At 39.7% G+C, this 14,988-nt stretch overlaps 1 protein-coding gene across 1 annotated transcript; it reads left to right on the top strand.

Annotated features, from left to right (window-relative positions):
• The first annotated feature begins 2,850 nt into the window (after window positions 1-2,850).
• On the top strand, window positions 2,851-10,776 carry LOC132820242 (interleukin-8-like). The gene is made up of 4 exons (XM_060832251.1): window positions 2,851-2,973; window positions 5,755-5,884; window positions 6,107-6,186; window positions 10,646-10,776. Exons 1-4 carry the CDS (start codon window positions 2,913-2,915, stop codon window positions 10,663-10,665), a joined length of 291 nt encoding a protein of 96 aa, XP_060688234.1. The 5' UTR covers window positions 2,851-2,912; the 3' UTR covers window positions 10,666-10,776.
• The last annotated feature ends 4,212 nt before the right edge of the window (window positions 10,777-14,988 follow it).

Below are 14,988 nucleotides of genomic sequence, written 5' to 3'. Positions count from 1 at the left end.
CACCATGTTCACAACCTGAGATAACATCAGGAGATCAAAGTTCCGTTTGTGATGCATTTCTCCCATATATCCATCCTTTTGAAATTTCCTTGACAATACATCAGGTGTGAAATTCCAGGGTCTTTCTCTGTCACTCCAGGGAACCACGGAATTTACCTCCTCCATTATTGCTTGTCATTTACATTTGAAATTAAACTTCAGTGTGTCCACAAGTAATTTGTGGTTCCTGGATCATCATGACACAATGCTTTACAGTGGAACTGCACTTTATAAATAAGCAAAGCTTTGTCTAAACTTTAGCTCATTTGCTACAATTTGCAAAAGTCAACACAGAAGTGTATTGCATTCAAAAGGTGAGGAGAGGGGAAGAGACTGAGTTGATACCTGAGTGGAGGTGTGAGCTCTTGTGGACTAGCTATCAGGAAAGGGTAGCATTCATGGAAGAGCCACCATCTCCTACTTCAATCCTGCCAAGGCCCAAGTAGACCAATCTGCCGGGTTTCCTGTCCCTCTTCTCTGACTTCCTCATGCACACCTCAAAGTTACGGACGGAGTGGAACCGTTTCAAGTTGCCAAGTGTTGACTGTTTATGGGCCTCAATAGGAATGAAGGTGAGCAGACAGCCTAAGTAATCCTTATCTGTCTCTTGTAAAAATTCTGTTAGAGACAAAAAAACTGCAGATGCTGGAATCTAAAGTACACAGGCAGAAGGCTCGAAGAACACAGCAAACCTGGCAGCATCAGGAGCTAGAGAAATTGATGTTTCGGGTGCAATCCTTCTTCAGGACTGAGGGTGGGTGTCGGGGGAGATGCAGATAAAGGGGGTGGCAGGGCCAGGGTGGTGAAATGGGAATAGGTGAAGGCAGTACCACTTCATCACCCTACTCCCGCCTCTCCCTTTGTCTGTGGCTCCCCCTACACCCAGCCCCAGTCCTGCAGAAGGGTTACACCCAGAAACATTGACTTCTCAATCTCCTGATGCTGCCTGGCTTGCTGTGTTGTTGTAAAAACTCTGACATGTTGTTAAAGGGTGGGTGGTTAGTTAAGGTGTGATTTAGGAAATATTACAGTCAATTATTTCTCCATATTATATTTGTTTGGCTGATGTGCAATTGTAATTCCACGCTAACTAATTTTAACTAATTTTCACCATGGGAGAGCAGTTTATTCAAAGGTACCAAGCTTTTATGATATACAGTACTCCAACACAGATTGAAAAGATTTCAAAAAGATGATTCATCATTTTCTTTGCAGGACTATGCCGTGTCTTTCAATTTCTAGCCTTGCCAGTAATATACACATTGCAATAATGAATGCAGAATTGCTGTTACATTATTCAGTGGATCCTTCGCCAATTGTTCTTCAGTTTCTTAACCAAGGAATAAACATTTTACTTTTAAAGATTCATGTTAGCATTAAAACAGCAGAGAAGGGGCTATTAATCAAGTTGATTTGGCATACATTATATATTAGGCTGATAATTACTTTTTGGCTAATAAGTAAGTTGCTTTGTCTTAGCTTTGTAATTTCTGAAGTAATTTTTTTTGGAAATAGGGAAGATGGCAGAAAACTGCACTGAATATATTATAAAACATCTCTGTGGGTGCAAAAATATCCAAAAGGTTTTCTATCCATGTGCTGCTACATCATTAGGTTCAAACTCCATTGCTGATGGCAACTGTAAGCTACTTTGGAATTATATTTAACTACATTGGAATAGTGACCAGACCTCATTAGTACTCCATTGTACAACTTCAGGATCTGAAGTGCACAATGTAAGTACAAGTTCTTTCTAATTTACATGTACATTACAAAACTATTTCCAAATCTGGAACCTTAAGGTCCTCAGAACTATGAAGTACAGCCAATGAAAAGGATAAATGTTTCCTGTAAATCACAGGTTTTAATGTTGTTATCTAAATTGTGTTTCTTCTTTAATTTATAGCGAGAGGAGTCAGGGATAAAAATATATTGAGGATTTCCCCTGTGAGTCAAAAGTACAATCTGGATCTGGATCTGGATCGTCTACATATCATGTTTGCTGTTCACTTAGTCTTTTTTTTAAAGAGCATCTAATTAATTGCTCTTATGCCAGTGGTTAACAGTTGTGCGCAGCATTCACCTCTTTCTTTCGTTCTGCGTGAAGTCTGATGTCTGTGGTCGGCAGCGACTTGTGCAATTGGATGTCACTATTGTGACTGGGGTTGGCACACCACTCAACATGCACAGATCCTGGGAACATCCACACAGCAACGCAGTTTAGAGAGACCGTGAGCTGTGCGACTGACCTGTTTCCTATGTTACAACATAGGAAAGTACATAATTACATTTGGAAAGTACTTAATTAGCTGTAAAACGACTTGGCACGTTCATTGGTCTTGAAAGGTGCTATAGGAATACAAGGTATTTTTTAATCATCCGCCAATTGAAGAATGATAAAACACAAGGAGATGGATAGTGTTATCATGACAGAGTCAGGGAGTAATTAGATGATCTTTAACACAAAAAGTTGCCTGAGGTTAAATTTGTAAAAATTGTCACAACCAACTAAAAAATATTATGCAATTAACTTCCAACAGGGTAGGCGGCATCTGGGGACAGAGAAACATGGGTTAATGATCTAAAGGTCATCGACCAAGTCTGTCCCAAAGAATGTTGCTGATAGCAGTTTCATTTTATTTCACTTATAGAAGAGGTCAGAATGGTTTATTCTGAAGGGAGATTCCCTCAGGAGTTTCCCAACTTTAGTAATGGCCACCTCTTCAGGTTGTGCAAAATGAAAGTGGACACAAGTTTAATAAATAGGGTTTTGGGACCAATCTTCAGTTCGGCTCCACTCAACTGAGAGGTACAGAGACGATAAAGAGAAGCCCCTCAGCAGAAATCTCACCAGTACCCCCCAGGCATTCAAGATGAAAGGAGCAGCTATTCTCACCATCCTGGTTTTGCTTCTGTGTGCCATGACTGCACAGGGTATGTCGACTTCTGCTTTAGACTGACAAAAGTTGATTTTTATTTGATTTTAATTGCAACTTATATATGCTACCCTAGCATGTGTACCCCATGGTATTCCCCCGTGAATGGAACACCATGGGGATCGAACAATGTTCATGTTAGAACTAAAATCTGCTTTGGTAACATCGAGTGAAATGGAAGAGCGTTATCCCGCTTCGTTTTGAATTCACTTGATTCTGACCCTTCACGGCGTGCAGATGGCTTTCTGGGAAGAGTGAAAACCTGGTTCAGGATTCCCGCTGCTCTTTCAGGGAGGAGGAGGAGGCAGGCAGCTGCAGGCCTGTGATATGGAAAAGTTAACCATGACTCACTGATACCGCTTCCGGCAGTTTCCAGGCTGTTTGTTTCTGACAGCACAGGAGCTGTCAGAAATAACTGTAGATGCTGGAATCTGTACTGAAAACAAACAAAAAAATTTACTGGAGATCACCCCGGGTCAGGCAGCATCTATGGAGCAAAAGAAAGAGCAAACTAAGCTGAAAAATCATCTGGACTGCAAACATTAACTTACTTTCTCTCCGTGGGTACTGCTTGACCCGCTCTGATCTCCAGCATTTTTTTCTGTTTTCAGTGTTTATTTCTGACATTTGTCTTGTACAGCAGCTTATACCATTGTCAAGCCCAAACCAAAGGAGATTGGTCATTTTACATTGTGGTATTCTGGTGAACTTCTGTTCTGGTGATGATCCGAAGCTAAAACACTGCGAGGAAGGTATCCGCGGCACAAGTAATCCCCAAAACTTTTGAAACGGACCCATATCGCTCAGAAACAAAGGGAACCTCATACTGTAGACACGAAGACAGCGGTGTGTCTAGCAATCCGGTTGTCGCTTGTGTAGACAAAAAGCAGTCAACATTTAAAGCAAGCATCTATCGATCCCTACTATTCTGCTTGGTAGCGTTCACCAGCGAAGTTCCCTGCTTGAAATAAATTAATTCCTGACCGAATAAGAAAATTTATCGGTTTAAAAACAGTTTACGGGACAGTATAGGAATTTGTGCCTTTATTTTATACACATATATCACACTGTTTTGTCATTTCAGGCATTATACAGTGACGCTGTGGAATAATTTGACATGACTCATGTTTAAATACGGATATCTAATTCATAATTATTCCAATCGTTTGTTAGACGTGACGTTCGATTTCTTCCGTAAACTGTGGCAAAAGACGCCTACATTAAGTTTGAGAGAGGTTAACGAGAGTGAAAGAAGAATTTCTAAATATTGCTTTTAGTTTTAACGCGCAACAATTAAATTCTGAAGGAATGAGACTCCAATACTTACAAGCATCAAATTTCAGTGTCAGGAATGTTAAAATTAACGTGCAAGATGCTACTGAAACTCAATTGCACTGTAATGGACATTGAGACGCCAAGATTGTATCAAGACTAAGGGACCGATTCAGCATAAAGGAAACCTGTATACAAAGTACAATTAAAGTCTGGTTGAAGATTTGTAGCTCGGGTGTCCGTTGTTGTGGTTCTGTTCGCCGAGCTGGAAGTTTTTGCTGCAAACGTTTCGTTCCCTGGCGTTTGCAGCAAAAACTTCCAGCTCGGCGAACAGAACCACAACAAAGTACAATTAGGAAGGCAAAGAGAAACTATGAAATCAAATTATCAAGGAATATAAGACAAAACAATGAAGTATTTAATCTAAAAAAGGACGTTGTTATGGGAGTGGGACGAATAAGTGGTAGAGTAATATCATTAATAACAATAAGGAGATGACAGAAATATTGAATAATTATTTCAATTATTTTTTATCAAAGAAATGGAATAGGCAGATATAACATTGAATGATATGATGAGTAATGTGTACCTTTAAAATGTTTCAATTTGATCAATTGAATAAACTAAACAAACTCAAAAGAGGGCAAAACCCTCGCAAGAGTGATTTACATTTGAAAAGAATCTAAGGAAGAGATAGCAGATGCATTGCTACTTAATTTAATAATTCATTTCAAAAACATTCAGTGCCAAAGGATAGCCAATGTAACGTGACTTTAAAGGGGATCTGAACATATCCAGGGAATTAAAGCATTATAATCAGTTTAACATTGGTGGTTTAAAAATAATTCTGAACAGAGAGAATCTAGAAATTAAACAAAACAGAATATCAAATAGACTTGATTTCAAAAGTAAAAAGAAATCATGTTTAACTAATCTTATTGAACTTTTGATGAGGTAATAAGGAGAGTAAACAATGGTAATGTGGTGGATGCAACTTATTTGGGTTCTCAAAAGTGGTGGACTATTGACAAATGATTGAGGTGAGAGATGGCAGAGCTTGGAGACAAGTGACGGAATGGATTGTTCACTGGCTTCAAACAGAACAGAGAGAATGGGAGTAAAGGTAATTATTCAGAGAGATAGAAAATGGGAAGTCATATTGCACAAGGATCTGAACTGCAATCCCAGCTATTCACACATTAGATTATGAATTTGGACATTGAAATCAAAACACAATTTCTAAATTCGCAGGTGATACCAGATTAGGGATGGAGTGTAGTAGTGAATAGTCAATACTCAGGACGTTTCAACAAATTATAGGTTCAACACATGGACTGCCTGCTGGGTAGTCTCAAATTAATTCCTGTGGTGTCTGAGTATTCGAGGATTATTCAATCAAAATAGATCACGTACAGAACAAATATAAAATTTCAATGCCGACACAAAACATTAAATTTCTCTCTGCTTCAACTACTAATTGAATATAAATTAAAATATCCATTCACAGGGATTCCAATCCCAGGAATCCAGGGACGCTGTAAGTGTATCGTGACTACCACCAAGCGTTTTGACCCAAATTTTATTCGCAATGTAAAGTACATTCCCAGAGGACCTCATTGCGTGACAACAGAAATAATGTGAGTAGATGTATCAGAATATTCTCTTGTAACTAAAAAAACTGAAATCTTAATTTGTCTTTTACTATGTATATTTACTAAGATGGACTCATTATTACTTTTGATTAATTATGATTGTGAGATTACATTTAAAAGTGTTTAAAAAATTTTAAGTGTCTTTGCAGATGAAAATGTAGTAAATGATTTCTGAGGATTAGATTTTAAAAATTTGCCTTTTTACAGTATCACCATGAAAAATGGGATGAAAGTTTGCATGAATCCTAACACCAAATGGGTGAAGACTTTCATCAAAGCCATAAAAGGTTGGTGTTTGCTAAAATTCAGATAAAAACAAAAGAAAGAAAATGCATCTCAGAGAGTTTTACAATCAATTAAGTACTTTTTGGTGGTGTAATCATTGTTGTAATGCATGAAAATGGGAGTTACCTTGAATTCAGTAAACTCCCACCAATACGGTACATGATGTTATTTGAGTATAATGACCTTTGATCCCAACAGGAGTATAATTAGAACAGGTTATAATTTCTTTCAAAGGTTTGTGGAATCTGTAATTGATTTTAAGAACATTTGGAAAGAATGTGTAAGAGTTTGCATCAATTATAAAAGGATCAATTATGATTTTCACAGATAATTGAATTGAATTGAATTTATTGTCATGTGTACTGAGGCACAGTGAAAAGCTTTGTCTTGTGAGCAATACAGGCAGAGTTAGGTAGCAAAGGCAGTAAATAATAGGTAAACAGCAGCAAAAATAAAGTACAGGTACAGGTGAATATTAAGAGTTTGTGAGTCCATTCAGTATTCTAACAACAGTAGGGTAGAAACTATTTCAAAACCAGCTGGTACATGTGCTCAGGCTTCTGTACCTTCTCCTCAATGGTAGAGGTTGTAGAAAAACATTGCCAGGGTGGGATGGATCTTTGAGAATGCTGGCGGCCTTTCCTTGACAGCGGGCCTGGTAGATAGATTCCATAGATGGGAGGTTGGCCTTTGTGATTAAGTAATACTGACAAAGAATACTGATCACCATAACCTAATGACCTCTTCACCTGGAAGTAGTACAAATTGGAAGGAAGATACAGACAAGCTGTGTGGTTTGTAGGTAAAATGAAGCTATAAGTTGAGGAGCTGGATGGTGAAGGCAATGAATACACATTGTCAATACAAAATAAAAGCAGATAGGTGTAAGACGAAGAATGCACAATTCTTGTGATCAGACGATCCAAGTCACACTCAGCCTGTTCCTGCCCCACCAAACTCATCTCTGCAGCTATCCAGGAGGACCAATTCCACCATAAAACATCTCAGATGGCATCCTTCTTCAGATGCCCTCCAGCACATCTCTTCCACTTCCCATACTTCCGCCTCTGAACCCCACCTCTCCAATCACTACAAGGACAGAACCCCCTCTGGTTCCACCCCACCAGCCTCCAGATACATTGCATCATCCTCCGACACCTGCAAACAGACTCCACCACAGGGATATATTTCTCTCCACACCGCTATCAGCATTCCAGAGAGACCATTCCCTCTGCAACTCCCTCGTCAGATCCATGCCCCCCCCATCAGCCCACACCCCATACCCGGCACCTTCCCTTGCCACCGCAAGAAGTGCAAAACCTACGCCCATACCTCCCCCTTCACCTGTGTCCAAGGCTCCAAAGGATCCTTTCACATCCAACAGGAATTCACCTGTACTTCCACACATGGAAGACTGGAGATTGGTGCCACTGTTTAAGAAGGGTGGTAAGGACAAGCCAGGGAACTATAGACTGGTGAGCCTGACGTCAGTGGTGGGCAAGTTGTTGGAGGGAATCCTGAGGGAAAGATGTACATGTATTTGGAAAGGCAAGAACTGATTCGGGATAGTCAGCATGGCTTTGTGCGCGAGAAATCATGTCTTACAAACTTGACTGAGTTTTTTGAAGAAGTAACAAAGAAGATTGATGAGGGCAGAGCGGTAGATATGATCTATATGGATTTCAGTAAGGCGTTCAACAAGGTTCCCCATGGGAGACTGATTAGCAGGCTAGGTCTCATGGAGTACAGGGACAACTAGCCATTTGGATACAGAACTGGCTCAAAGGTAGAAGACAGAGGGTGCTGGTGGAGGGTTGTTTTTCAGACTGGAGGCCTGTGATCAGAGGAGTGCCACAAGGATCGGTGCTGGGCCCTCTACGTTTTGTCATTTACATTTGGATGCAAGCATAAGAGGTACAGTTAGTAAGTTTGCAGATGACACTAAAATTGGAGGTGTAGTGGACAGCGAAGAGGGTTACCTCCGATTACAACAGGATCTTGACCAGATGGGCCAATGGGCTGAGAAGTGGCAGATGGAGTTTAATTCAGATAAAATGCGAGGTGCTGCATTTTGGGAAAGCAAATCTTAGCAGGAATTATACACTTAATGGTAAGGTCTTAGGGAGTGTTGCTGAACAAAGAAACTTTGGAGTGCAGTTTTATAGTTCCTTGAAAGTGGAGTCACAGGTAGATAGGATAGTGAAGAAAGCGTTTGGTATGCTTTCCTTTATTGGTCAGAGTATTGAGTACAGGAGTTGGGAGGTCATGTTGCAGCTGTACAGGATATTGACTAGGCCGCTGTCGGAATATTGCATGCATCAATCAACCCCACTGTCCCGTGCTGAACACTTCAATTCCCTCTCCCACTCCACCAAGGACATACAGGTCCTGGGCCTCCTCCATTGCCAAACACTAACCGCCTGATGCCTGGAGGAAGAATGCCTCATCTTCTGCTTTGGCACCCTGCAATCACATGGGATCAATGTGGATTTCACCAGTTTCTTCATTTCCAGCCCCCTCCCCCCCACACACACACACTTTATATCAGTCTCAAGCCTCCAACCTGGCACCACCCTCTTGAACTGTCCATTTCCCTTTCCACGTATCTGTTCCATCCTCCACTCTGACCTCTCACTTTCACTGCCACCTCCATCTACCTATCACATTCTAAGCTACCTTCCCCCCAGCCCCACCCCTTCCTATTTATCTCGTAGTCCCACCTGGCCCACAAGCCTCATTCTTGATGAAGGGCTTATGCCTGAAATGTCAATTCTCCTGCTCCTTGGATGCTGCCTGACCCGCTGAGCTTTTGCAGCACCACACTCTCAACACTCTCAGAAAGAGGTCAACCTTTGAGAAAAGGAGATAGGAGTGTGTGGAAATGTGTTGTAAGCTGGCTAAAAATGTCTCAATCTTGGAAAGCTGTGTGAATAAGCCAGAGACACAAAATAACCCAGTGTTTCGCAAAAATAGCCAAACAGACTTGGCTGGTCAGCTGAAAAAGAAGTCTGGAAAATAGTATCATCTGGACTTTGGTGATCTGAGAGAGAAAGGAATCATACAAATATGTCTTGGTGATGATGGTCCTAATCATGAAGCAAGAAGCTATAAGCTGTTGGTGGATATGAGTCATCACCTACACTGCATGAATAAAGTACAGCAAATTATGGAACTGTGTAGCAACATAGTAACATATTTGCATAAGGAGTGATATGAATGTTTGTTTATATTTATGCAAGACATAACTTTATTGTACTGAGTAAAGTGCAATTTACCTCTTTATTTGTAGTACCATTTGCCTATTAATTCATACTTAATTTGCGTTGATTCAGATTGCTGTTAAAGCAAAAAAACCTGAAGAAAAAACTTGATGGTAATTTCCTAATTTGGGGCTCATCTATTAAATGTTATTGTTTTGGCTTCTGACAGAATATAATGGAAAAAGTATTGGGTAGGGAGGTTGTTATTCTTTAAAATAGTGCAATGGGATCTTTTGTGTCCACCTGAACAAGTAGATAGGATTTTGGGTTTAACACTTTATCTGAAATACATCACTCACTCCCTCAGTCCTGCACTGGAATTTATTTTTGTGGGAGTGCAAACTAAAATTTAAAAATATAGATTTTATTTCTGAAATTTCTACCCTTTCCTCCTTCTCCTCCCCCTCTGCAGAGTAATTTGTGTTCACAGTGACAATTGTTCAGCTCCTACTAGTTTCAGACACAAATTATTTCCATATTGACAACAATTAGCAATGAATTTCTAACTTGTGTTATTGCTGTAATATGTCATAGAGATGTACAGCATGGAAACAGACCCTTTGGTCCAACTTGTCCATGCCAACCAGACATCCTAAATTAATCTAGTCCTATTTGCCAGTACTTGGAACACATCCATCTAACTCCTTCTTACTCGTAGACCCAATCAGATGCCTTTTTAAATGTTGTAATTGTACCAGCCTCCACCACGTCCTCTGGCAGCTCATCTATACACACTTGATCTTTTGCATGAAAAGGTTGCCCCACTTAAATCTCTCCCTTCTCACCCTAAACCTGTGTCCTTTAGTTCTGGACTCCCCCACACCAGGGAAAAGATTTTGTCTATTTACCCCAGCAATGCCCTTCATGATTTTGTTAACCTCTATAATGTCACCCCTCAGCCTCCGATGCTCCAGGGAAAACTGCCCCAGCCTGTTCATCCTCTCCCTATAGTTCAAGCCCTCCAACCCTGACACATCCTTATAAATCTTTACTGAACCCTTTCAGGTTTGCCTTTTATTAGAAGGGAATAAAAGAATTTCATAGAAGGGAATAACCCTGCAAATTACATGGATCTTGATAATGTTGCTCATCTCATCTGTCAGCTGTAACTGCAGTATTTCATTATATGTTTGTAGATATTTTGGAGTGCTTTGTTGTGGTATAAAAAGTGTGCAATTGAAAATTGAATTTATTTTTTCAGCTACCAGACTGCAGAAGTGAGGTAAAAGACCCTGACGGAATGAAACTCATTTCCACAAACATATCGCCTGAACAATAATGAATATAGCAACGAATAAGCTTTGGGCAGTGTGCTATGTTACTCATGTTAATCTCCTGACAGCTTGTTCTATTACTTCCTGTTTTTTGGAAAACTTTTCCATCTTTCAAGCCTGTTGCTTTTGCACCTTAGAATTTTAAAGATAGAAATCAATTAAAATGTGCAATCAAGTAAGTTTTGTGCCGTGGTTGAGATTTCTTCACAGGAAGTAATGTACATAGTTTACAATTTGTATTATGACTCCATTCAATATATTTTCCCGTCTCAGTAACATTTGGAAAGTAATTTCCAATTAACTAACACATTCCCGATGAAGGGCTTTTGTCTGAAACGTCGATTTTCCTGCTCCTCGGATGCTGCCTGACCAGCTGTGCTTTTCCAGCACCACATTCTCGACTCTGATCTCCAGCATCTGCAGCCCTTGCTTTCTCCTAAATAATTAGGTACAAGAGTAACATGAAATATGTTTGTAAAACTGTTGAAAAATTAAATAAGTCAGAGTTTTAGTTCCTATCTTTAATTGTTTCAAGTAAAGTGAGACAAGGGCATTAATGTTTGCATAACTGTTTTCTCAGTTCTATTTTGCATGGAAGTATTGTTCAAAATGAACTTGTGCCTTGATTACACACTACCTCATGCTCTCTATGTGAGATTTGAACCTGAAATAATTATCCTTTAGTAACATCTATTAAAATGGTTTGAAAGGTGTTTCCTATGAGCATTAGATTAATCAACTAAATAAAGTCATTCCTTCATTTCATTTCTTGCAAGTATGCGAAAATATTCCTTCATTTCAGAACTATTCTCAATCCAAATTTTGATGAATTTTTCATTTCCTGCTAACTCTTGTAGCAAGGTAACAAGGTAAATATTTTGTTATTAAATCAAACCCGTTTACAGCAAATTTGAGCAAAAGTATTTATATAAAAATGAAACAAGAACATTTTCCTATCACGTATCTTAACTGGAACTTATTTCTATTTTTGGAAAATAGTGGAGAATAGAATTAAGTCATAATTGGTTTTTGTAAGAATAAAATTCTCTGCAGACGTGTCAATATTTTTAAAGTACATTCATCTTGAAGGTACAGCTTCTTATTGGATGAATCAGAAAAAAAAATGCATTTGTAAATATCTCTGTATTTCTGTATGATGGTTTTTTTTGCCATTGAGGAGTTTTTAATTAACTGCCCACAGGGACAGCACGGTGGCTCACTGGTTAGCATTGCTGCCTCACAGTGCTAAGGACCCGTGTTTGATTCTAGCCTCAGGTGACTGTTTGAGTGGAGTTTGCACATTCTCCCTGTGTCTGCGTGGGTTTCCTCCCACAATCCAAAAATGTGCAAGTTAGGTGAATTGGCCAGGCTAAATTGCCCATGGTGTTAAGTGCATTAGTCAGGGGTAAATGTAGGGAAATGGGTCTCGGTGGGTTACTCTTCGGAGGGTTGGTGTAGACTTGTAGGGCCAAAGGGCCTATTTCCATACCATAGGGGATCGAATTGACTGAAAATAATACATTCTGACTTTGTTTGCAATGGCATGTTACAGTTGGTATTAAATGGGCAACCTGCCACATATCTTTCTGGATTTTTTTTTGTTTTCGTTGAAATCAGTTTGCTATTGATATTTTGCACTGTTACAAAAAGTCACTACAATTTCAAAAGATCTTTGTGTAGCAGTTGCATTAACTGGGTTATCTAATAAAGAGAAATGGCCTGGAGATTTATCATGCATTGTTCATTGTACTGGAGCTAAATAGCATCCCAGTCCTTCAAACTGGCTGCAAAAATTACTCACTCATTACAAGAAATAAATGAGCTACCTGTCATATTAGAACAGTTATCTAGGACCTACAGCTGAAACAGGCTTTTAGCTTCTTGAACATGTAAATAAGGTTACTGTTAATGGTTTGAAGCACCCTTTGTTGGACTATGTTGGCACAAAACATATGGTTTAACATTTTGTTAGAGCCGTGTTAAGCATGAGGGGAACTATCACTCGGAAAACCTGCACAACCTTTAGCCCAACCAACCCACACTGACCCTCTGAAGAATAACCCACCCAGATCCATTTCCCTCTAACTAATGCCCCTAGCACTATGGGCAATTTAGCATGACCAATTCACCTGACCTGCACATCTTTGGACTGTGGGAGGAAACTCATGCAGACACAGGGAGAATGTGCAAACTCCACACAGACAGTCACCCAAGGCTGGAATTGAACCTGGGACCCTAGTACTGTGAGGCAGCAGTGCTAAGCACTGCCACCCCACGGGTTGCCAGTTTTTCACAAACTACACCAAAATAATATGTTTATCCAGTAGTTAGGTTTTCCATTAGATAAGCTACAGTTCATGCTATTTCCCAATATATGTTTTATATCCAGCTCAGAAATTATATTTTATCATTAGTGATTGCTTACAATGAATGAAAATATTACCTCTGCATTAAGTTATCTACAGTCATGATGAAAAAGAAATCTTTTCAGCTCTGGTAATTACACATTTGTACAAATTAATGGACAATAATAATTTGCCAGGAGTTGTTTTACTTATCACCTTTCTACTATTGGAATTGAAATGAAGAAACAATTTACACTTATCATGGAATTGTAGGAAATTAAACAAATTAAACACTGGACTGTCTAAACTAGGAAGTTAGCAAAGGGAAGGATAAAACTCCAAGAATTAAATGACCATTAGGAGACAAAGCTGGGGGTGGATTCAACTGAATTGACAAGTATGAAAGAATTAAGTAGACAGGAGAACTCAGGAGAGGTTATTAAATTCTCTAGATCACAAAATAGGACAGAGTGTTTGGAAAGGGTTAGGAATCAAATTTCAAGCACACTGGATAAATGGATAACAATGTGAAAACGGACGGTCAATACAGGACTGAAGGTGTATCTGAATACATGCAGTAGACGAAATAAGGTAAATGAGTTTGTGGCGCAGATTGAAACTGGCAGGTATGATGCAGTGGGCATAACGGAGACATGGCTGCAAGGGGATAAGGACTGGAAGCTAAATGTCTAAGGATATACGTCCTATTGAAAAGACAGGCAGGTGGGCAGAGGGGTTGGACTTGCCTTGTAAGTTAAAAAAAATGAAATTAAATCAATAGCAATGAACAAAGTAGGGTGAGATGATGTAGAATCTGTGTGGGAAAGTTGAGGAACTGCAAGAGGGTAAGAAACCATAATGGGAGTTATCTACAGGCCTCCAAGCAGTAGACAGGATTTGGGGCATAAGATACATCAAGAGATAGAGAGGCGAGTAAGAAAGGCAAGGTTACAGTGATCATGGGGGATTTCAATATGCAAGTGGACTGGGAAAATCAGGTTAGTCGTAGATCACAAGAAATACAATTTGTGGAATGTCCCCAAGTTGGCTTTTGGAGCAGGTTGTGATGGAGCCCACGAGGGACCAGGCAATTCTGGATTTAGTGTTGTGTAATGAAGCAGACTTAATAAGGGAAGGAACCCTTAGGAAGCAGTGACCATAATATGATAGAAATTACTCTGCAGTTTGAGAGGGAGAAGGTGGAACCAGATGTAACTGTATTAGAGTTGAATAAAAGCAACTATAGAGGATGAGGGAGGAACTGACCAGAATTGACTGGTTGAAGAGCTTAGCAGGAAAGACATTGGAACAGCGATGCAGGAATTTCTGAAAGTAATTTGAGATGCGTAGCAAAAATTCATCCTGAAGCATGGTACAGGGAGATGAGGCAACCATGGTTGACCAAGGAAGTCAGGGACAATATAAAAGCAAAAGAGGAAGCATATAATGTGGTGAAGGGCAGTGGTAAGCCAAGGAGGAAGCTTACAAAGACCAACAGAGGACAACAAAGAAAGAAATAAGGAGGGAGAAGATTAAATCTGAGGATAAGCTAGCCGGTAATATTACGAAAGATTGCAAGAGTTTCTTTAGATATATAAAGGGCAAAAGTAGACATTGAGCTACTAGAAAATGATGCTGGAGAAATAATAATGGGTAACAAAGAAATGACTGAGGAACTGAATAAGTACTTTGTGTCAGTCTTCACAATGGAAGTCATGAGTAATATCCCAAAAATTCAAGAGAGTCTGGGGACAGAGATGAGTATGGTGACCATCGCCATGGCGAAGGTGCTTAAAAAAAACTGAAAAGTCTGAAAGTGGGTAAATCACCTGGACCAGATGGGTTACACCCCAGGGTTCTGAAGGAGAAAACTGAAAACACAGTGGAGATTTTAGTAGTGATCTTTCAGGAATCACTGGAGTCCG

Source organism: Hemiscyllium ocellatum, chromosome 1 (assembly GCF_020745735.1).
Source record: "Hemiscyllium ocellatum isolate sHemOce1 chromosome 1, sHemOce1.pat.X.cur, whole genome shotgun sequence".
Taxonomy (NCBI): domain Eukaryota; kingdom Metazoa; phylum Chordata; class Chondrichthyes; order Orectolobiformes; family Hemiscylliidae; genus Hemiscyllium; species Hemiscyllium ocellatum.
This window is presented reverse-complemented; position numbering and strand designations above follow the sequence as displayed.